Source organism: Telopea speciosissima, chromosome 1 (genome assembly GCF_018873765.1).
Source record: "Telopea speciosissima isolate NSW1024214 ecotype Mountain lineage chromosome 1, Tspe_v1, whole genome shotgun sequence".
Classification (NCBI taxonomy): Eukaryota; Viridiplantae; Streptophyta; class Magnoliopsida; order Proteales; family Proteaceae; genus Telopea; species Telopea speciosissima.
The window spans coordinates 24,878,309-24,901,977 of NC_057916.1; the positions used below are offsets into that span (position 1 = coordinate 24,878,309).

Below are 23,669 nucleotides of genomic sequence, written 5' to 3' on the forward strand. Positions count from 1 at the left end.
AAATAAAAAATAAAAATCCTTATTCATAATATCATTTTCATTGATTTGTAACAATTCCCCTTGTAACTAAAAATTGTTTCACTAATATTGAAATCAATATTCTACCAAAAAAATAAAAATAAAAATTGAAATCAATAAATAATCAAATCATTTATTTATAATTTCATATTCAATGGTTATTTTTTTGTTTTTTCGGTGTCACTTGGTTTGTTTTTGATCCGGATATCGATTGATTCGGTGCAATCCAGTTTTCAACCGGTCCGTCACATTCAATCCAAAAGTAATTCAATAAGGGCTGGTTCGGTTCAATCTGAATTTATTCGGTCGGGTTCGATCAATTTTACACGTTTGGATTAGGTTTTTAATTTTTTTTGATGAAACGTTTGGATTAGGTTTTAACACACATACTCCAAAGTACCGACATAACGTCGACGCAGAGTCTCAGAGTGTCCATACTCGAATTCGGAGAATCGGAGCCCCAGAAATCTCGAAACGTTAGCGTTAGAACGTAAAAACGTCCGCATTAGGAAAGTCGCGCTTCAGCTACAGTACGGGAGGGAGCGGAGAGAGAGAGAGAGAGACAACACTGCGGGTGGAAATGGCCGGAAGAAATCGTCTCCCGCATAGTCTGCGAGAGGTGCCATATCACGGGAGACCCCTTCCCCATCCCTCCCTAATGGAAGAGCCCTTACCCCTCCACCATCGCGTCCCCTTATCCGCCGGTGCTGGTCGGCCCCACCCAGCGATCATCGAAGAACACCTCGTCGCTCAGAACCGCGAGATACAGGCCCTCCTCCTCGACAATCAACGGCTTGCGGCGACCCATGTCGCCCTCAAACAGGACCTCGTCGCCTCCCAGCAGGAGCTTCGCCACTTATCGGCGGCTGCTACCAACGTGAAGGCCGGGAGAGACGCCGAGATACGAGAAGTCTACGAGCGGTCCTTAAAGATGGAGTCGGAAATCCGATCAATTGATGCTCTTAATGCGGAGTTGGCTCAGGTCAGAGTTGATGTTCAGAAATTGAGTGCTGCTAGGCACGACCTCACTGCTCAGTTGCAGGCCATCGACAGTGACCTCGCACGAGCCCGTGCGGACTTGCAGCAGGCGCCCGCCATCAAGGCCGATATCGAATATATGCGTCGCGAGATACAAAGGGGAAGGTAAGTTCGTTTTCATTTCTCCATTTTTACATCTCATTGGCTTTGTCAAGGGTTTTTAATCACTGCATTCTGATGTCGCTGTCGTTGCATGATTGTAGATTAATTATCAGATGATTCAGATACGATAATATTTAACTTACTATTTCTGTCGATCGCTGCGGTTTAGTAATCAGTTAAATTGTTAACTCTTTCGATTTAACCAGGGCTATTATTTTTTTTCCCGTTTGAATGTAAAATATACTAGGGCTGCTATTGAGTACGAGAAGAAGGTGCATGCTGAAAATCTGGAACATGGTCGGGCGATGGAGGGAAATATGGCTTCCATGGCTCGTGAAGCTGAGAAGTTACGCGCTGAGCTTGCAAACGCGGAGAAGAGAGCTCGTGCAGCTGCTGCTGCAGGGAACCCCGGTATGGTGTTTCCTTGTTTTATTGTTTCTTCTCCAGGGAACACCTTTTAGTGACTGATGTCTTGTCTGACCTGGTGGCCATTGGATTTTCTCAACATTATTATGATTTCTTTTTTATTTTGTTTTTATTTTTTATAATAGGTCCTGAATTTGTTGGAAATTATGGAAATCCCGACATGGGGTATGGAGGAAGTTTATATGCTGATCCTCATGGCATGCACCAGGTATTTGTTCAATGTTTCCTCAGTTTGCTCTCCATTTATATGAATAATAATCAACCAGAAACTTTTTCTTATTGATGCTGTGAAAACTCCGTATCCATGTTATGCAGAGAAGGTTTATTCATGTCTGAAACATTGATTATAGAACTTGAAATGCTGAAACATCTGTTGATGACACGTAATCTACTTGTAAGAGAGTGTACTGTGTACCATAGAGATAGTACTGTACTTTTCTAGATGTCCATTCCATATTGTTCAGTGGTATTTATGACTATCAAACCTGAAGGCCACCTTTGCACGGCACTTGGGACATTTCTGAATACAAAACACTTAAGTGGAGCTGAGATTCATATTGAGGTTAGGTACTCATGAAGTTCGCATGGGAATCTCATATTCCAATTTTTGTCGGCTGTTTTGCTGAATTTGTCCCTGAAATATGTTGAATTGGCAACTTTGTTGTGGATGGATGAATCTTGAATGATCATATTGTTTTCAAGAGATCCTAGTGACTTTATTTGAACTTTATTAAATAGGATAAAACAATGCGTTTAATCATTGCTTCTTGACTTGGACCTGGTCTAAAAAAGTTGAGGTAGTTTTGAATTGTTTTTTGACATGGCAAAGTCAGGGAATACCTTTGAAATGAATTCAACATTGGACATTGGACATTTAATAGGTCCAAATCAAATCTCATTAGAAACAAACAACTATCTCGCCGAGATCTCGAGATTTCGGTTGTCTCGACCTGATCGAGACTTCGAGTCGAGGCGAGTTTTTGAACTTTGGTTTTATGATCGTGATAATTTCTTAGCGGCACTTTCACAGAATGCTTTCCTTAAGCCAAGACTATTTTGAACATTTAAATTTCAATATTTTTTCATGTCTTAATTTTTGGTTTTCCTTTTTGGCTTGATGTTCTCACTCTAAATCTGGCTCGGGTATCCTTTGTTATACTTTGCAATGAACTGGTTCCCAATGCTTACTTCAGCTTACAATTTTCCTTAGTATATGAATGGTAATGAATAGTTCTGTGACTTAAATGGAATCAATTTACAGAATTCATCAAATTTCCTTCATTCCCAATGTTTTAAGACCTGATCGGACCCAAAAGTCTTGGTTTCAGTCAAAGCTACTTGACCGGATGAAATAAGCAAACTAAAAAATACTATATATGCATGTTTCATTAATTTGTGATCATCTTTGTGAAGAGGGGGGGGATAAGACAACTAATGTGCTAGTTCTCACTAACCAATTATCTCTCTTAATGCGCAATTGCACTTGTATACCATTTTTCTCTCTCAACAAATAGATATTTTTTTGATAGGTAGGTCCCAAGGAGTGTTGAAATCATGACCTTTTAATTGTGAGGTGTTGATCCTTGTCAACTGAGCTACCCCCTTGGGGTTCAACAAATAGATATTAGTGAGGGGTTCAGTCCACTGTTCTTACCACCCCCACCACCATCAACAACAACGACAACAACAACGCAGCCTGACCCCAACTTAATGGGGTCGGCTACATGGACCCATGTAAAAAATCCACAGATCTTACCACTCAATTAAAATAAATTACATTATCTTATTAAACTTTCTAGATTTAGCTTTCTAAATAAAGGGGGGTAAAATGTCTATAACTATGAAGCTACTAATATCAACTAACAGGTAGCAATTTATTCAAGGCAAGCTGTCAGAAATTTGAATTTGAGATCATTTATGTGGAAGGGGCTAATTATGAATGTTAATTGCAGGTCTAATTAATGAGCCTATTAATCTGGCAGTAGAATTAGACATGACTGCTATTTAACCTTCTAGAGTAGCCAAACTAGAAGAAAAAAGGAAAATCCCTATTGATGCAGGAGCAGTTCATTGGACCGGGCCAAACTTGTTTAAGAGCTCCGTCTGAGAACCAGGTCCGAATTGGGATTTGGGTCTGGTAGGAAAGATTAGATAGTTTCTTTATCAGGGTGATATGCAATCTTTTAATTATTTGTATTTGGTAGTGAGATAGTAGTTTCCTTAGTTGAGTTAATTTCTATTTCTTGTTCCGAGTTATCTCTATATATTGGCTTGTAACCGATGATACAAACAGATTGAAAGAATGAATTGATAGTTGAGTCTTGTGAGTGCCTGTGTGGCATGTTTGTGCGATCCGCCGATCCCTTCCCCACCTCCCTCATCTCTTCTTCTCCTCTCTCCCTGATCAGAGCCTTCTTTTTTCATAATGAATGGTTACAACTCTATATCTCCCATTTTCTGAGAGGTCACCAAGTTGTAATTCTACTCTCTCTGATGCAGTAGCATTTCCATGGACCGTCCCAAACCCGTTTGGAAGCCAAAACTGGGATGATCCGGGTCCAAATTTAGTTTTGGTCTAGTAGGATACTTAGAGGTTCTATTATTTTTTGAAATTTTCGTTCAATCTTTATTTTTATGGGGACTAGGATAATGTAGGAGATTATTTTCTTGGTTTTAGGTGTTTACTGAGTTTACTATATTTTCTATTTTAGAATATGTATTGGAGTCATTTTCTTTTCTTATTTATATGCATGTAATGGATGGAGATAAATGAATGATGGAATGAAATTTTGAGTTGGGTTTTACCTCCCGTTGTGGAGTCGCTTGTGATCAGGTTGGTCAATCATCCCCTTCCTCCTATTCTTGCTTTCACCTCTCTTCATCCTTTGTTAGGTACAACTCCTCTTCCATCTTCCCTCTTTTCTTTTTCTATACTGTCATTCTTGTCCCTATTCTGTTGGACGGTACTTTACATCCATATACTTTGATCTCGATCTCCTTGATACTCAAATCGGTATGCCTTGAAATTTTGGGCATAAGTTTCTGATGCAGTTCAAGGAGGTTACTGTTCATGGAACACTGTCCACGTGTTACCATTCACATGGCAGTGGTGTGGGCCCATATGGACAGCATTGCATGGAAGGTATTCAAGAGATGAAAACTACCTTTGCCTGGGGAAAATCTCTAGAATATCTTGTGGGCTCCATTGGGAGATATTGAGTGGAGGAAGATCCTATCTTAATTCTGCTTTAATTTAGTTTCTATTTTCAATAACTTCCTAATTCCTTGTGATCGTTAGTTAGTAAATAGCAATTAGGAGTTTCTATTTCTTTCACTTTCTATTTTTTATGTGGGGAATTTAGATTGAATTTGGCAGCCTATGGCTTATGCATGGAAGCGTCCAGCTTTGTAATTAATTTATTTTATAAATACAAGAAAAGGGAATTAACCCCTTCGGTTTTGATGTTGAAAAAAAGAATGGCTTTGTGATACAGTTACTGTGAGAGACAGTTAACAGTGAGAGGCCCTTCCCTATCCCTATCCTTCTTATCTTCTATTTTCTCTTGCTTTTTCTTCATATTTTCTGGTAAACATTCCAGCAAGGCAATCCTGCAACTGATCCTTTGAGTTCTATGTTGTTTTCCTTGGTTTACTCAACTGTTGTCATAGCTGTTTAACTAACCTTTGCTTCAGGATTCTGTTCTGGGTTATCCAATCTCGGTTCAGCAGCTCAAAGTTCTTTGATCTGTTGAGTTGGTTGACATGTCTTGAACCTGCATGTGTTGACTGATTATGTTCCTCTCAGTCCATAGTTTCTGTCCATCGAATGCTCTATGTTGTATGTTGTCCATTGTTTCAGAAGAGTTTTGAATACTGTTATTGTTACTTACTATTTTCGGCAGCAGGGATTAAATGTTCTATTATGGACAATCCACCCCTTGGGTTGAGTCCTCCTTTTAATATGATGTTCCTCACTGTTGGAGTTAATGATGTCTAAAATTTGAAGTTCATCAGATTAGCTGATTGGGAGTTTGATTTGTTTCTTATTACTTTCTTATTCTGGTTTTGTGAGTTTACAGCAAATCTGTCCGTTAGATCAGCCCCATCTTTGGAGCATATAATCAGCAGGATCCCTATTCTAGTCAACCTGATTTTCAGCCACATCTGATTGCTGGTTATCATGTTATTTAATTTCTCATATTCTGTTTTTAGATTCAGTGTGTTAGTTCATTGAGATCCTGATTTTCTGTGGGAGTGTTAGTGTTGTTCTCTTGCTTCATAGCCACCCTACATTAGTTTCTCTTCAATAGGTGATCCTACTCCTAGGGTTCTTTTTCTAAAGACCACCCCTACCACGCAAATCAAAACCTTCAATCAGATTGACTTGAACTCTTCTACCAGTTGTGATTTCAGCCAAGGTACTAAAACTCGGGTCTCGGTACCAACTCGGCCCTTGGAAAAACCGAGTTGAGTCGAGATCTCGGCGAGTTGGCGCATTTTTTTTTCCGACTCAAAGCCTCAACTCGGTGGGTTTTAGACCTAGTTTGGGTCTGAAACTTGGTATTCAGCCTATTCTAGGCCATTTAAACACAATGGCACTATCAGATTTTGCAAAAACAAAGTCCAAATATGAGTTTCAATTCGGACCATGGGTTGGTCGGCGATGACGTACTAAAATGCCCTACTTTACACATAATTTAGTAATAGAAAGCAAGCAAAACATTCAATTAATATCTAAACAACTTAAATAAGAATTAGAAATGTTAAAGTGATACATTAAACTGTTTAACAGTGTTACAACTATCATCACATAAAATGACTTTGAATCAAGTATTCAGTCCCCGCTAGTGTCACATAGTCTTCCCATGGCATAATGTTGCTCTCCACAACAAGCATATAAGAGTTCTGTCGAGTTAGGTAAGTAAATACATAGTAGATGGGTCATTTCCATGGGTCAACTCTAGATCTAGCCGAGATCTTGCCGAGATATGTCGAGTTAGGTAAATAAATACATAGTAGATTGGTCATTTCCATGGGGCAACCCGAGATCCGAGATCTTGTATTATTTTGTATCGTATTCCATCTCGTCTTGGTTTCTAAAAAAACCGAGAAACTTGCCAAGATCTCGCGAGTTCTCGAACTATGATTTCAGCAGTCTATTTTAAGAGTAATCATTTGTTGCCCGGACTGGTACTTGTTGGATTCAGTAGGGTTGAGTGAAACGATTCGTCACCTGAATTTTCAGGTCAAACAGTGGCCATATGAGGTCTTTCATTTGAAAGCATCTTCTCTTCCACTGGTTTGTTGCCCTTTATTGTGAGCTGGAAGAAGAAGCTGGTGACAGTCTTTCATTTGTCACCATACCATTCCCTTTCCAACAATGCCCCTCCCCTTTATTTCTAATTCAGCCCTTATCCTTACTTTGTGTTATTACCTTTCCTGTCCCTGTTTGATAAATGCTAATCCCTTTCTACCTAACAACCCCTTAACATTTCTTGTTATTTACTAAACTACCATTCCTTTTTAAAACTTGGAGTTTTGTTGATTGGTTGGGCCCACGAGTGATCCGAACCAGGGTTTCCAAACCCTGGATTGCATTACTCTCTCTCTCTCCTTCCACATTTATTTTCATTAATGGCATATAGGTTGTTGCATTTTTTCCCCATGTCTCGTTTAAAGGTATTATATATTGAGCTTTACTTTTTGAAGTTTTTGTTCCTTTATTTCTTTCTTTCTTTCGTAGTGATTCGGTTTATTTCATTTCAGTATGCTTTATTTTCCCCTGTTTTCATTTGGAGAAAGATGTTATAGAGATTCGTTATGACTAGTCTATATCATCGGGTTTCGCTTGTTACTTAAATCTCATACTCGTATTCTTTATTGCATTTTAATGCTGGCCTACTCTTCTCGGATAAAACTTGAGTTTTGATTTACTTAGTTTTATTGAGAGTTGGGAAATGTTAGAGGAATCCTACTTTGAGGGTATTGATGTTTCATGCATTATAGGGAAGGATTTGTTTTCTATTTTTAGGGGGACTCTAATCCCCCCTCTGGTTTTGTTATTGCAGTTTTCTGCAGTTTTTCAAAGGCTTGTACAATGTAATGGGGCCTCTATTTCACCTTCTCGTCAATAGGTTTCCTTATTTTTTTCCTTTAAATTTTTAAGTACGTAATCAATAGGTTTCCATGGGTTCATTTGTTTCAACATTAAAAAAGCAGAAAGGAAAATTTTACCATAAATTATTTGGCCCCGTTTGTTTGATGGAGAGAATGGGGTGGGAATGTTGTGGGACTGGGTCCTACTGTGTAGTGGGTTGGGATTTTTACTTTTCCCATGAACAGTAACCAAAGTCCTTTGTTTTTTTTTTTGTGGGATTTTGGATAGCATAGGGTGGGATTTTCAAGTGCCACGTCAACAGACAAAGTATTTAATGATGTTCCCTGAGCTTTTGTAAGTTCACCACCTCAGGTTAAACAAACAAGATTGGGGTGGAATTTTAAAGTGCCACATCAGCACTTTCCCACCCCAATTCTCCCACCCCACCGAAATCACCGTCAAACAAACGGGACCTTAATTTTTTCTGCTGCCTGTTTTCGAGAAAGTACTATAAAGTGGAGGTAAATTATTATCTAGGGCGCACCATTTCCAGATCTTCCATAAAAGGGGCCAGGGCAGTTTGATAGAGTGCCTAACAATTGCTGAGGAGGGAGAGTATGCTAAGGTTTGTCCTTGTAGCTTTGGCTCCCAGATCTGCCTATCCCCATTTAAGCGAAACTTGCGATGCCAATGATGAATCTTTTTTTATTTTATTTAATTGATCATTTATGGCTCCCAGATCTGCCATTTCCGGTGGATCTCTATTTTCTTCAGTGTGATCTGCAATGCAGATGAAGTAGAGTCACCTGTGACGTTGTAGTTTTGAAAGAGATCCAGATGAGGTTGTTAATTGGTTTGTAGTTTTGGCTCTAATCGGGTTCAAGTTTGGCTTTTGGATTTTGTTCAATAGTTTTGGCATTGTGGATTTTTAACAGAAACTGAGTTGCGGTTTTGGGATATGGGTTCACTGATTTGTTATTCTATTTTCTTTCTAATGATATTTTGCTTCAGTATTTGCGGATCGCAGGTCTAAAATTTTTACTGAAATAACGAGCACATGTTATCTGATCTTTTTTTTCCCCCTCATTGTTCATATGCTTATTGCCCAAGATTTTTTATTGGTAGCCTGCCTCTGTCTTCCCCACTTTTTCTCTATTGCTGCGGTTCTCTTGAACTTATGGGTCCCAGACCTGTTTTGCTGGATTTTTAGGTCCCATAGTCATAGAATAGTGACCATATGGTTCACGTGTCTAGGCTCTAAAGGCATTTCTTGTGGTTATTATGAATAGCATGTTTTTATCCTGAGTGCAAAGTAATGGTCCTTTGGTTTTTTCAAAGCAATTCTGTAGAAAGAAGCAAGAAACCGATCAACTGTCAAGGTGTCTGCGACGCCTTAGGCATCCGGGCGCCTTGGTCATCTTGGTCACCTTGCGTCCAGGATCCCTCCATAGCCTTGGGTTGCCTAGGCATCATGCCAGCTATGCTGGGAAGTGGGAACAAGATGATGACAACAATGATGATGATGGCACTATTACTGCTACTACTACTACTATTATTTTTGTCAAGTGTGTGGTTGGAGGATAAGAAGAAGAAGGGTTAGCACGGGATTGCCATTATTATTGTTATTACTAGTCTTTTTTAGTTTATTATTTGAGAACATGGTGAGGACTGATAACTCATCTTGTGGTTGGAGGTGTTTAAAAAAAAGACCAAGGTGGTATTGTGGTAATAGGTTGAGGAGGGTCAGCAAAGGAATATGGAATTGTTAGGCAAATTTATTTGGAGATTCCTTATGAACTGATCTCTGGTTACTTAAAACCAAATATTGCCATATTGGATAGATTCTAATGGGTTGGGATACTTGTTTGGAAATTTGAATTTATCTAGAAATCTATCTGCTGCATTGTAGTGTTCGTAGGGAGCAATTGTGGGTCAGGAAGTTGGGTAAAGTTCTGGCAATAACTATGGAAGTGAGGATACCAATTTCTTTACACCCCCATCCACACCCCCCCCCTCCAAAAAAAAAAAAAAAAAAAAGAAGGAAAAAGAATAGGATAAGAAATCTTTGTGATAATGAGTTTCCTCATCTTTGTGGAGTCTCAACATCGAAGAACATAGTACATATATTTTAAATTGTGTTGTTCCCCTTCTTTAAGTCTTGGGATTTCAGCTTATGGAGAGTTCTCCTGAGCAGTAACCTTGGATATTACTTTCATTTGTGAGGTTTGTATATGTGTTGGAACCTTGGGTTCTTCATTCCTTAAGTTTTCTGTAGGTGCATATCTCCTTTATGTAGTGTTTTATACTCTTGGATCGAGTACTGCTTTCTTGCAAGTTCTTTCTTTAAAGTTTTTTGTTTGGTGATAACCCTCAGTGGAAGTTATTTCCGTACAGGATGCAAATTCTCAACCCCTCAAAGTTAGAGGTGCTTGACTGGAAATTGGCTTATGATAACATCACCACCAACGGAACTTGACCAGCCAATAGGGTGGTTTCGAAAGCTAGGGATTTTTTTTGGGGGTCTGCACTAGGAACAACTTACAGGATCTGCGTGTAGCTCACCCCTTGCCAATATAATGATTTGTACTTACGAGTTATGAAAAAGGTCATTTTATAAATATGATAACCTGGACAGGAGAACCAGGTCTGTTAGTTGGTTCTGGTAAGCAAATACCAAATTCAACCTGACTGAACCATTATACTGGTTAATGTATGCCTTTTTGAACTTTGAAATAGAGGCATTAAGGATCAGTCAGCAGGTTTTTGGGACTTGTCAGTTTACAGATGAAGTTTGGATGTCAGGCAGGGCTACCAATAAGATATTTCAAACACTGGGTTGGGGGACTTGTATTACTACACATTCTATAATACTTGTTTATAAATCAAAGGTTAAACCTTAACTGCATTATATTCTTTGGAGACTTCCAAACTTGACATGAGGAGAGCTAGGTATATTATTCCCTTCATGCATGTCTTTTTCTCTTGGCATACTAGAGCTAGAAATTCTTTTTCTCATTGAGTGATTTGGAAGAATCTTGCCTCCCTCATGTACAAGGCATTTGGGAGTTAATGCAGGAAATGTAGCCTTACATAATGGTGATGTAAGGCACCTAACTCAAGTGAGAAGGTTTGAACAGGACTTATACCATGGTCCTTAGATTTGAAGAAGATGGTGAGCCTTACATAATGGTGATGTAAGGCACCTAACTCAAGTGAGAAGGTTTGAACAGGACTTATACAGTTATACCATGGTCCTTAGATTTGAAGAAGATGATGAGAATCAAGGAGAGAGATGTTTATTGAGTCCTCAACCGTGGTGGTGGTTAGGGATAAGTAAACTTTTCTTATGAGATGCTCCGTGGGTCCCTTGCTTGATTCAGAACTGCTTCCCAGTGATAATCAATCCTTCGGTATCCAATTGTTGTGGGTTGAACTTGCTGGTGCAGGTTTCATCATCTCAGTGATGGTTGGATGGCTTTTTCTCTTAATTCCCACAACCCGCATTTCGTCTGAGACAGGATTTTGTTGGGTTTGAGGGTTCCATTCCTGTCCCCTTAAATTTTCATTTTATTAGGGGAATAAATGTGATAGCTATTTAAAGACAGATTATAAATCTTTATAGTGGGAGCATTTAGAACTTGAAACTTTTATTTGGTCTGACAACTGTTGAGGCAATTGATGTTTATAGTTATTTTGGGGGTGTGGAATGGGTTAGGTTTGGATGGTGTTTGAGGGAAATAAGGTTGTCCGCATTGATGAAGATCTCCTGCTATCATGTTGGGGTGTCCTCTTTTTGTAGAGGAGCTACATTGGCAACATCGATTCTTTTAATTTCAGGGATTGTCGCTGAGAAACTGCTGTCATCTGAGTAGATTCAAGAGTGATATGGATCTTGGGGCTACAGTAAGTTGAATCTGGGGAGGAGATGAACATCAAACAAAGAAATCTGTTTCAGGAGGTAAATTATTTGGATGTTTTAAGGGGATGATCGATAAGGGATGCAGCATTCAGAAGAAAGTGACTCATACACCATCATAGTGCGGCAAAGGTATGGGAAGATATGGGCATCTTTTTCCTTTGAGGGAGGAACACACTTTCAACTTCTTTAAAAGCCTTTAAGAGAGGGACTGTAAGGTAAGGAGGTACCAATACTCAATAGAATCCCAATTTATATTCTTTACTTGTTTTGTCCCCCTATATTGGCATCTAATGTTGACTCTGCAGCCTTTTTGTGTGGATTGGAAGGCATCCCAGATATGTGGCCGGTAGGGGCCATGGTTGTGAAAATTCGCAAGTTATTCATGTGCATTTCATATTTTTTTTTAAGAAAAGAAGCATATTTAAAGTATAGGCTGATCAAATTTCCTTTTTATTTTTTTCAATCCTCCTGACAGTCCTGACCTTTATGTTTCTATTTCTCTACTCTCCATGGTGAGGGTGAAGGCAGAGGGTGTTGGGCCAGAGTCCCGGCTGAATGTTTTCGCTTTTTGCATATCTTGGTGGTGGCCGTGTTTTTTTTTTTTTTGGGTGGCGGGGGTGGGGTGGGGTTGTTGGGGCTTTCCTCTTTTTGGATATGTGCTGCGTTATTGTATTTGGTGTTGATAGTCATTGAGGATAGGTCAGTGGGTAGATTAATTTGCCCTAACTTTCTGTCTAGGGCTGGAACAATGGTGTTGGCCTTATTTCTCCACTGCTTGCTTTTGCTTTTGACTTTTCTAGGTTTGTCAATGTGGCAGATTCCTTTAGAGATTAATTCCAGGCTTTAGCTAACCTTCTCTTTTTTATGTCCCTCATGTTAAAGTGTATCGTGGGGATAGTATTTTAGTTATATCTAGATTAGCTCGTTAGTTTTTATAGCTTCTTGTAATCATACTCAATGACTTAGTAGGATTCTCTACTAAAAACTGTTTTGACTTGGCATTATATATATATATTATTTATTTATTTCGAGATCGAAGGGCTCAAAGTGGATAAAAATTTCCTGGGCCCCGAAATGCTGTTTTTGGGATATCTTCCTCGGCTATGTAAATCTGATTGTAGCCGGCATTCCCATCCACAAAACTGAGTACTTTATGTCTGGCTGCGGCATCTACCAACTGATCTGCTATGGGCATGACATATTCATCTTTGGGAGAGGAGTTTCTTGAGGTAAAGGACTTCAACCTCGCAGGGTGTATATATATATATATATTGTGACTTTTATGATGAACATGCAGAGAAAACGAAGTGGAAAATAAAATAAAACTTGAAGTAAATAACTTGAAATGTAAATTTGCAAAAGTAAACTTTTGTGTGTGCTTAGCAGGTACTGCGATCCTTAATTTGGACTGGTCACCGTACTCGGAGGGGGTAACCCTCGTCGGTCTACCGTTTTGCAGGTAGCCTTCTGCTGTGCTTTGAAGGCGGCTGAGCCGGCCAATTTGAGATATGAAGATATTTGAAAAATAAAACTTGATTTATTGCTTGGAGAGAATCTTAGTTACAGAGCTTGGGGTAGAAGAAGCTTGGGTGTACAGGTAAGGTTACAGGGTAACTTACTGGTGTACGTTGAAGAACACTTGAAGCCTGAGATAAAGGCTTTGGACTTTGAACACTTGAATTTTGATGAAGATCCTTTAATGGAGATCTTCAGTTACAGGACTTGACGAACACTTGACTTTGAGTCTTTTACAACTTGAAAAAGAAAATTAAAATTTGAAGTTCTACTTAGAACTTTTGATTTTGTTCGAAGGTTGGAGACGAGTTGCAGAGCTGCTTCTCTATCTTCCAAAACTTCCTCCCTTAGCAAATTTAAAATTAACAATCAATGACGCAGAGATTTCTGCAACACCATTTAGATCCACCCATGGTGCTTCTGAAGGTGAGAAAAAATTAATAGGTTTATCAAATTACACAAATCAACATCTTCTAACTTTAGGAAAACAATTAACTAGAGTTGAAGACTTAGTTCAACGTAGGTCTGAACCTCCAGATCCAGACCCAGGAATTAAAACAAGTTCCTTAAAACAAGACCTCCCAAGTTCTTCATCAAGACCTCTATTCAATCCATACAACATAAACCAAAAGAACTCTAAGGCCCTGAACAAAATAGATGCCCTTAGGGAAATTGAACAAAGACTAAAATCCTTAGTCATCCCTGAGACACCTCAGAAGGAGTCTCAAAACCAATCTCAAGTTTCTGACAATACCAAAACCGTTGGAGTCATAAACAAGGACTCTGATGAAGAATCAAATACAATCAATGCAATAGTAGTAGATAACTTTCAAAGGTCTTACCCTAAACCAACTTTCCCAGACCTTCAAATGGAGAACAGGGGAATTTATTCCCAGGCCTCCTATCAAAGCGGAGTCGTCTATGAATGGAACATAGATGGCATGTCCGAATACAACATTATCAATAAACTTCAAGAAATGACTATGGTAGCCAATGCTTACCGTATCAAGGAAACATCAGACCAGACTGTCGCTGATCTCCTGGATTCAGGATTCACCGGCCAACTCAAAGGATGGTGGGACTATGTCTTAACCATTAACCAAAAAACTGATATTCTAACCGCCGTTCAGACTACTGAAGACGGGGTGATTATCATTGAAAATGGCAGAGTCGTTGAAGACGCTGTCAATACCTTAATTTTCAACATAACCAAATATTTTTTAGGAGACCCATCTAGATTAAAAGATAGGTCCTCTGAACAATTAACAAATTTAAGATGCAGGAAACTGCATGACTTCAAATGGTACAAGGACATCTTCATGACGAAGGTGTTAACAAGGGAGGATGCAAATTCTCCATTTTGGAAAGAGAAGTTCATCACTGGACTTCCAGGTGTCTTCTCTGAGAAGATCAAACAAAGACTTAGGAAGGAAAACAACGGTGAAATCCCATACCAAAACTTAACTTATGGAGATTTAATAAACACCATCCATGAAGAAGGCATTGCTCTTTGCACTAACCTCAAATTAGCAAAACAAATGAAAAAAGAAACCAAGTCTTACAAGGAACTAGGTGGGTTCTGTGAACAATACGGATTCCCAGTTCCAAAGCCTCCTTCAAACAAGAAGGATAAAAAACATAAGAAACATTTCAAAAACAAAAGAAGCTTCATAGATAAATACTCTAAGGAACCAACAAAAGAATTTTATACTAGACCCAGATATTCAAAGAAGAAGAGGTTTCAGTCAAAGAAACCCCAAGAAGAATCCAAGGACAAACCTTCAACAAGCTTCGACAAAAGAAAATGTTTTAATTGTGGCAAATTAGGCCACATTGCAAAGTACTGCAAGGCAGCCAAGAAGGTTAGCCTGCTAAACTTGGACCATGAAACCCAGCGAAAAATATTCAAGATTTTCGCCAAGTCTGATTCAGACTCAGATGACTCAGAAGATGAAATCTTCTATGACGTCAACCAAATCAACCAAGACACTGAGTCCAGCAGTGACTCTGAACCCGATGCAGTTGCATGCAACTGTGTCACAAATGCCTTAAATGAATATTCTTCTTCTGAAGAATACTCAGAGACCAAAAGCGTCGGAATGATCAAGCAATCATTCTTTGATGTAATCGAACAAATAGTTGACGTCCAAGTCAGAAAACAATGCCTCGAAGAGGCTAGACAAGCCCTTGAGGAAAACAAGGAGAGACAAAAACCATATGACATTAATCAAGTATTCAGAAGGTTTGACAAACAAAAAACTGCTGAGAAATCAGATAAAACAAGAATCACAACTCTTGAACTAACCACTCAAGAGTTGAAAAGAGAAATTAAAGAAGTCCCCTTGAAAAGAGAAATTAAAGAAGTCAAAGAAGAGTTAATCAAACTCAAAGGAAAAGCCAAACAAACCTCAGAAAACCTGGAGACAGAAACAAGTTACGTGGAGAGTATCTCTCCTAAAAAATGGTTTGTCAAAGTCAATATGACTATTGACTCATCATACAAATTGACTTCTGTTGCCCTGATTGATTCAGGAGCACAGTTAAACTGTATCCAAGAGGGGCTTGTCCCTACCCAATACTACCAAAGGACTAAACAGAGGTTAACTACGGCCATTGGAGCCTACCTCGATGTCCAATACAAACTTCCAGAAGTCCATATTTGCAACCAAGGGGTATGTTTTAAATAACCCTTCATTTTAGTCAAAGATCTTGATAGTCAGGTAATCCTAGGACAGCCCTTCATAGAGCTGATCAAACCCTTCAAAGTTACTAATCTAGGATTAACTACCAAGATAGGAGGACAAAAAATTAGCTTTGAGTTCTTAGAACCCTCCGATATGGAGCAAATAAAGAACTTAAAAACCTTAGCCATAACAAAAGACCCCTCCATTAATAGAATCAAATCCAAAGAAAAGCATTTAAAACTCCTGAAACAGGAAATAATGCACATAAAGACTGTCCCTACAGAAGAAAGAAGTTCAAGATCAAATAACCAAGTTAAAAACCCAAATTGAAAACAACCTATGTTCTGAATTCCCTGATGCCTTCTGGCACAGGAAAAGACACATAGTCAAGTTACCCTACGATAAGGAGTTCTACGAGAAGAACATCCCAACCAAAGCAAGACCAATCTAGATGAGCCAAGAGCTCCAAGAGACCTGCAAAAAAGAGATCCAAGATCTCTTAGACAAAAAACTGATAAGGAAGAGCCGATCTCCCTGGAGCTGTGCGGCCTTCTACGTCAACAAAAACTCAGAAATTGAAAGAGGAACTCCTAGGCTAGTAATCAATTACAAACCTTTAAACGAGGTCCTCCAATGGATCAGGTATCCTATCCCAATAAAAAAGACCTGCTCCAAAAAATACACCAAGCAAAAGTATTTTCAAAATTTGACATTAAGTCTGGATTTTGGCAAGTCCAAATCCATGAAGAAGATAGGTATAAGACTGCCTTCACAACACCTTTTGGACATTACGAATGAAACGTAATGCCATTTGGACTATAAAATGCTCCTAGTGAGTTTCAAAATATTATGAACGACATCTTCAATCCCTATGGCCATTATGCCATAGTATACATAGACGACGTTCTAATTTTCTCAGAATCAATAAACCAGCATTTCAAACACCTTAGGAGTTTTTACCAAGTTGTTAAAACAAATGGATTGGTCCTTTCAAAAAAGAAAATGGATCTCTTCCAACCCAAGATCAGATTTTTAGGACACTATATTCACAAAAGGACGATCATCCCCATAGAAAGAACCATAGTGTTCGCAAACAAGTTTCCTGACCAAATCTTAGAAAGAAAACAACTACAAAGGTTCCTAGGAAGCCTAAATTATGTAAGGGACTTCCTCCCATCAATAAGCAAAATATGTGAACCATTGTACCAAAGGCTCAAGAAGAAAGCCCCTGCCTGGGGAGAGCCACAAACAAAAGCCGTTCAAGAAATAAAAAGATTGGTTAAGGAGATTCCTTGCTTAACCTTAGCAAACCCAGACCTCCCCAAGGTTGTTGAAACTGATGCCTCAGACCTAGGTTATGGAGGTATCCTTAAACAGGTAGACCAAGGAAAAGAGAACCCTGTTCAGTTTACCTCTGGACTATGGAACACAGCCCAAAAGAACTATAGCATAATCAAGAAGGAGATTTTATCCGTTGTCTTGTGCATTCAAAAATTTCAAGGTGATTTATTAAATAAAAAATTTCTTGTTAGAGTAGACTGCAGTGCAGCCAAACAAGTTATAAAAAATGACGTTCAAAACATTGCATCAAAACAAATTTTTGCAAGATGGCAAGCTTTACTATCAAGTTTTGATTTTGACATTGAATATATAAAAGGAGAGCAAAATTCCATCCCTGACTTTCTCACCCGGGAATTCCTACAGGGCCCAAAGAGCATAAATCTCATCTGCAAAATGCCTCCTAAAGAAGACAACCCCCTCTCCAGGGTCAAATCAAAAGCTACCTATGCCAAGGCTCCCCCGCCTAAACAAATAGCAAGCTCCTCTCAAGATACCGCACTTGTCCCTTTCTCTCATGTGGTCGTAGGGACATCCCAAACAGTTTCAAAACCAAGTTCCTCCAAATCAGTGGCCAATATCCCACTCAAAGGTCAGTCCATCAACCACCAAAACCTACTCCAAAAAGCCAGTATATCAACAAAGGAATCTTCCAAGACCTTACCATCTTAGAAGACCATTACATCGAAAAATGCACCTCCGCAGCTGACATTGCAAGGAGGGTTTTCTACCAAGACTAGCACTTCTACTCCCCAAATCATACAAAGACCCAAGAATTCTATGAGTTCATTCTTGTAGATACTGATTCGATCAGGATCAAACAAAACTTCGACAAAACTGACAAATCTTTGGTAACTCATTCCTCTGTTACCATCCTCAAGATCCTTAGTGCTGAAGACTGGGGTACAGGTCCCCTTTCTCAAAGGAATTTCTCCCAACTCTTCACCCCCAAAAGTTATCATTATTTTGACTACGTGGATGCCTGGCACCACGCATTCTTATGGCAAAATCAGAAGGGAAGACACTCGTGGTTCTTCTGCTTCGATTACAAGTTCAATAGCCAAATCCCAAATTGGTTCTCGAGATGGTGGCACACCTACGGACCAATAGAAGAAATCCTACCTGCATCTCTCATGGAGGTGTATGCCAAGTTTTGTGAAATCACCCAAAAGGTCCCAAGACAGGCGGATCTACTAAGATTCTTCCTACAGTGCCACCTCGCGTGGATCATGTACTGGGAGTACCAAGTCCAAGAAATGGAAACGCAAGAGGTGACCCTGCCAACCCTGGCCAGGATCTTCTACGTCAAATGGTGGGATGGGTGCAATATCACCCACTATACCACAGACAAGATCATTAAGGCAATCACTGGGCTAAAATCCATTCCAAAAGTGACCCAATCCCAAGCTTCTAATGAGGAGATTCGTCTCAGAAGAAAGCAATTGGAACAAGAACTGGCCCAACTAGGCCCAGCAAGTGAAGAAGAAGACGATGAGGAAGAAAGGTTCAGTATGGACTCCCTGTCCTCTCATCATCTCCATGAAGGGCAGTTTGCCCAAGATCCAAATGAACAGGATGACCTGCTCACCCAACAAGGAGAATCTGTCTCCTCTGCTCACTCCACAACAAGGGGTCGAGGGAGAGGACGTGGCAGCACAGTCAGCCACCTGCCACGCAGATCAAACAGGACCCGATGAGGGCCCCAACAAAAAAAAAAAGGGGACTATTTCAAAACCCGTGGACCCGGGTCATAGATCCTAGCCAAAGGTCAATCCGGGCAACCCGAAAGGGAAAAGGATGACTACGTTAGTATGACGTAAGGCTGGTGCCTATCATACTATTGCCACAACTCTGCAATTAAAACCATTGAGTTCAAACAGTGTTGACACACCGTGGAAAACAGTCTGTCCCTCAGACATGGAATGCCACGTGTCCCCACTATTCCTTTCACCTCAAGACAAGATTACTTTCGGTGGCTTTGCCCATTAAGTCAAAAGATACCATCTGCTTTCGGTGGGTAGGCCCCAGTTGCCTCCGAAGTCCAAAAGCAGCCGACAAGAGCCTCGTGCCTCCGAATATTCGTTTCGGATAAGGCTGAAGCCAAAGACCAAGTTGCCTTCATAAGGACCTCTTCGTCTCAGTTGAAGGAGGAGGAAGTTTTGGAAGATAGAGAAGCAGCTCTGCAACTCGTCTCCAACCTTCGAACAAAATCAAAAGTTCTAAGTAGAACTTCAAATTTTAATTTTCTTTTTCAAGTTGTAAAAGACTCAAAATCTCAAAGTCAAGTGTCCGTCAAGTCCTGTAACTGAAGATCTCCATTAAAGGATCTTCATCAAAATTCAAGTGTTCAAAGTCCAAAGCCTTTATCTCAGGCTTCAAGTGTTCTTCAACGTACACCAATAAGTTACCCTGTAACCTTACCTGTACACCCAAGCTTCTTCTACCCCAAGCTCTATAACTAAGATTCTCTCCAAGTAATAAATCAAGTTTTATTTTTCAAATATTTTCATATCTCAAATTGGCCGGCTAAGCCGCCTTCAAAGCACAGCAGAAGACTATCTGCAAAACGGTAGACCAACGAGGGTTACCCCCTCCGAGTACGGTGACCGGTCCAAATTAAGGATCGCAGTACCTGCTAAGCACACACAAAAGTTTACTTTTGCAAATTTACATTTCAAGTTATTTACTTCAAGTTTTATTTTATTTTCCGCTTCGTTTTCTCTGCATGTTCATCATAAAAGTCACAATATATATATATATATGTGGGCCTTGGTGCAACGGTAAAGGTTGATCCATTGTGAATTTGTGACCAAATGGTTACGGGTTCGAGTCTGGAAACAGCCTCTTTGTGTAAGCAGGGGTAAGGCTGTGTACATTATGATGACCCTCCCCAGACCCCAGTGGCGGGAGCTGGGTACGCCCTATATATATATAGTTCTGCAAACCCAAAACCTCTATGTGGTGAGATTAAGCTCTGCAACTATAGCCGAGTTCCCTTCCGCTGTCTAAGAGTTCCAGATTTTGATAATGTTCATATAGTGTACCAGGTTTTAGAAGACCGTAGTCAGAATCGAGTTCCATCCCTTTGAGTGGTCAGCTCCCTTTCATCGAAAGCCTCTTCCTGGTCGAAGCTGAGGTCTTTCGCCGTTGGTTCAATAGCTAGAGGTTGAAGACGATTCACGTTCCCTCCCCCTGCACGATTCTTCATCTTGTTATTTAAAGACATATCCCCTACGTGGTGAGATGTAGCTCTGCAACTGTAGCTGAGTTCCCTTCCACTGTCTAAGAGTTCCAGATTTTGATAATGTTCATATAGTGTACCTGGTCTTAGAAAACCTTTGTCAGAATCGAGTTCCATTCCTTTGAGTGGTCGGCTCCCTAGCATCGAACGCCTCTTCTTGGTCGAAGCTGAGGTCTTTCGCCGTTGGTTCAATAGCTAGAGGTTGAAGACGATTTACGTTCCCTCCCCCTTCACGATTCTTCGTCTTGTTATTTAAAGACATATCTACCCTTTTATGATATTTTTTATTCCAGATATGCCCCTATCATTTACTTCATTTTATTGAGTTGCCCCTATTGTGCTCCTTTTCCAAATTTACCCTTGCCTCCTGAATCATTAATCATATACCCTTTGTGCACAAACTCTTTTCTTCATCTCTCAATTCGTTCTATCTACTCTCAATAATTACGAAATTGCTATTTCTACATTGTACATGAATTTCTATTGCCATTTGTGGGCCCACAACACCTAATTTAGGGTCTTGGACCTCTAGATTACATCAGTTTGGTGTTGCAATACTGATACTTCCATGGAGTTGATTATGTTGCTGCTCTTAAGTGGATGCTGCACATTGTTTATATTATATTGGATGCTGGTTCTCTCCTTGTGCCACTGTTTTGCTGTTGTTATTATTGGAAGTTATTTGCTCAAAATTGCTTCAATTTGACCTATCTGGGATTTTATATGCGACCGTTGTTGTTGGTGTGGAATTTATGTGATGCTGGTTCTTGCTGCCATATGATGATGGGTTATCCTTTATTGCCTCCCTTGCATTATTTGTTCACGTGTAGTGATATATGTGAGGGGGAGATTGAAGATTATTGTTGTTATCTGCTCAAATCATCACCTGAATATTATTATTATTTTGTCTGTGTCATCCGCTTGTGTCCTCAGCAACAATGTTATCTATGAAGATAGTTATTTGTGGTATTCAGCAACAATGCAATTTATCAGTGGTTTACAACAACATGCTGTTTGGTTCACATCAACCTTATGCTGTCTGGTCTCCAGCAACTTTATGCTTGGTTCACAGTAACCTATACTGCACTTTTACCTGATTCGCAGCAACTTATGCTGCAATTTTATCTGTGACCTCTTTTGGGGGGGTTCATAAGCGTATCAATATTTGCACTTTTATCTGTCTTCTTTGTGAAGCTTACTACATGCCTTGCTTGAGAAGGGACTATGATGTAGCTGACTAGCTGTTGCATGATGCACTTTTATCTGTCTTCTTTGTGAAAATTAGTACTTACTACTTACCTTCTTTGAGAAGGGCTTATAATATTTTGGATTGCGGCTGTTCTCTGCCACTTCTCTACTATTGCTGCTGATGATTGGTGTGCTTGAGTTGATTTGCTAATTGCTATTAGAAGATCTCTATGTGCTCATTGGCGTCTATGATTGCTATATATGTTCAAGACTGGTGTTACTTTTAATATCTGTTCTTGTTGTTCCAAGCTGGAGCCTTTTGAGATGTATATACTCCAGCTTGAGGGGGAGTGTTAAAGTGTATCGTGGCCTCGTGGGTAGTGTGGTTTTCTGTGGGATAGTATTTTAGTTATAACTCGATTTGCTTTGGGTTAGCTCATTAGTTGTTATTTTCCTTTTATAGTTATAACTACTTGTAATCAGACTCGATGTCTATGTAGGATTCCCTACTAAGAGCTGTTTTGACTTGGCATTTATATATATTGGAAAATTATCCTGTCATGTTTTAACAATTACTCTCCCCTCCTTATCCCATTGCTCTCTCTCTCTCTCTCTCTCTCTTGGTTCTCTTCTTCTTCAGATTCTGGTTGGTAGTTTGAGGTTCTCACACCTTATATGGGAATTGGAGGGTGATTCATTCTTGGATATTGGCTAGATATTATTTCCCTTTGAAATTCCTTGGAGGTTCTCTCATTTGTATCAAAAGAGCTAGATTTGTTCATGCCTCATTGTGTGCCTCTTTCTCTCCATGACCCAAACCTAGCAATACGTCTCATTAACTTGCCAGAATATTGACACTTCCGCAGCTATTTTCTTTAGAGTTGACCTCTTTTTTTTGCCTCTCTCTTTTTGTTTGTTCCCCCCTCGGTCCCTGTTGTTCATGTACTATTGTCTTTTCTTGATAAAATCCTTACAAAATTTAATTAGATATAAATTATTCTTCTCAAACTCAGTCCTGCTTCAGCTTGTACTTAAGACAATTTAAACTTTACAAACAGTAGTAGGTTGTGACAAAAGAGAGATTTAATTGAAATCTTTACTCAAAATTCCCTAGTTTGCATGTCGTTTAGTGTTCAACAAAGCATGTTGTACTGTTCAAGTTCTAGAATAGATGGACAGTCTTGCTACATATCTAAATATCACATGTTCTGTATTTCAGGTTCAAGGTGGTGTTGATGCTGGCCCTCAATATGGGTCTGGAGCGGGAATCCATGGTTCTTATGATATACAGCGAACTCACATTCATAGATGAACACCCTGTTGGTGTTGTGACAATCTGGCGTCAAAGTCTGTTTTTGTTTTGGGGTAGTTGGGATCAGCTCAGGCTTCCATAGTGTCTTCAGGTTCTGTTGGAGGCACTTTCATAGTTTCATGTTTGCAAGAATATATGTGACTATGTGACTATTTTTATGTCCTTAACTTTTCATCGACTTATAAAGATGGGCTTTGTGTGAATTAAAATCAGATGCTGTCTTTTTCTTTTGCACTTTTATTTATTTTTTCTATAATTCTTATAACTGTTTTAGCCATGCATATTGCTTGTTTTCTTCGTGTAAGGGAATTGTTTGTATCTCTCGCATGCTCATTTTTTCCTTCATAGAGTTAGATCATTAATAATTATTTTGGACTTAATGTGGATGTCTTTGCTAAATTTTGTATCGCTTAGCACTTCACTGTCTAGGATCTGTCTAGTTGACCTAAGGATTCACTCATTCTTATTGTGCTCTTCCAAAATGGTGCATTCTTTTGATTCACTTCTCCCCCAACTATGATCCTGGACTGAGTAAAAAGAGTCTATAGAATCATCTAGCTGCTTCCAAGGATCATTTCATGAAACAACATCCTTTAATGGATGATGTGAAACTTCATGCCAGCAAGTTTGTTCATTCCAGATTATTGGTTGCATCGGTTCTAATATTACAAGTGTGAGGTAGTTGTTTGTTTTCATTATTTGGAAAAACCAGTTTTATTAAAAAGGATTTTCTTTATCACATGTTATCATTTCAAGTCTTATGTATTTGACCTTTGAAAGAGTTTGGCACT

The 23,669-nt window shown here is 39.4% G+C and overlaps 1 protein-coding gene across 2 annotated transcripts; it reads left to right on the forward strand.

The window, feature by feature from the left end:
• The first annotated feature begins 547 nt into the window (after positions 1-547).
• On the forward strand, positions 548-23,087 carry LOC122644602 (protein FLX-like 1). Of its 2 annotated transcripts, XM_043837985.1 has the most exons (5): positions 548-1,161; positions 1,406-1,569; positions 1,710-1,792; positions 3,693-3,698; positions 22,786-23,087. In XM_043837985.1, the coding sequence occupies exons 1-5, from the start codon at positions 599-601 to the stop codon at positions 22,876-22,878; spliced, it is 909 nt and encodes a 302-aa protein (XP_043693920.1). In that variant the 5' UTR covers positions 548-598; the 3' UTR covers positions 22,879-23,087. The 2 variants fall into 2 exon arrangements, with proteins under 2 accessions (XP_043693920.1, XP_043693927.1); XM_043837992.1 differs by lacking the exon at positions 3,693-3,698.
• The last annotated feature ends 582 nt before the right edge of the window (positions 23,088-23,669 follow it).

What these genes read in the sequence shown, in the direction of transcription:
- LOC122644602 (XM_043837985.1), top strand. Translation starts at nt 599, where the DNA reads ATGGCCGGAAGAAATCGTCTCCCGCATAGTCTGCGAGAGGTGCCATAT. An exon ending in CGCGAGATACAAAGGGGAAG is followed by an intron (nt 1,162 to 1,405) that starts GTAAGTTCGTTT and finishes AAAATATACTAG; the next exon opens with GGCTGCTATTGAGTACGAGA. An exon ending in TGCTGCTGCAGGGAACCCCG is followed by an intron (nt 1,570 to 1,709) that starts GTATGGTGTTTC and finishes TTTTTATAATAG; the next exon opens with GTCCTGAATTTGTTGGAAAT.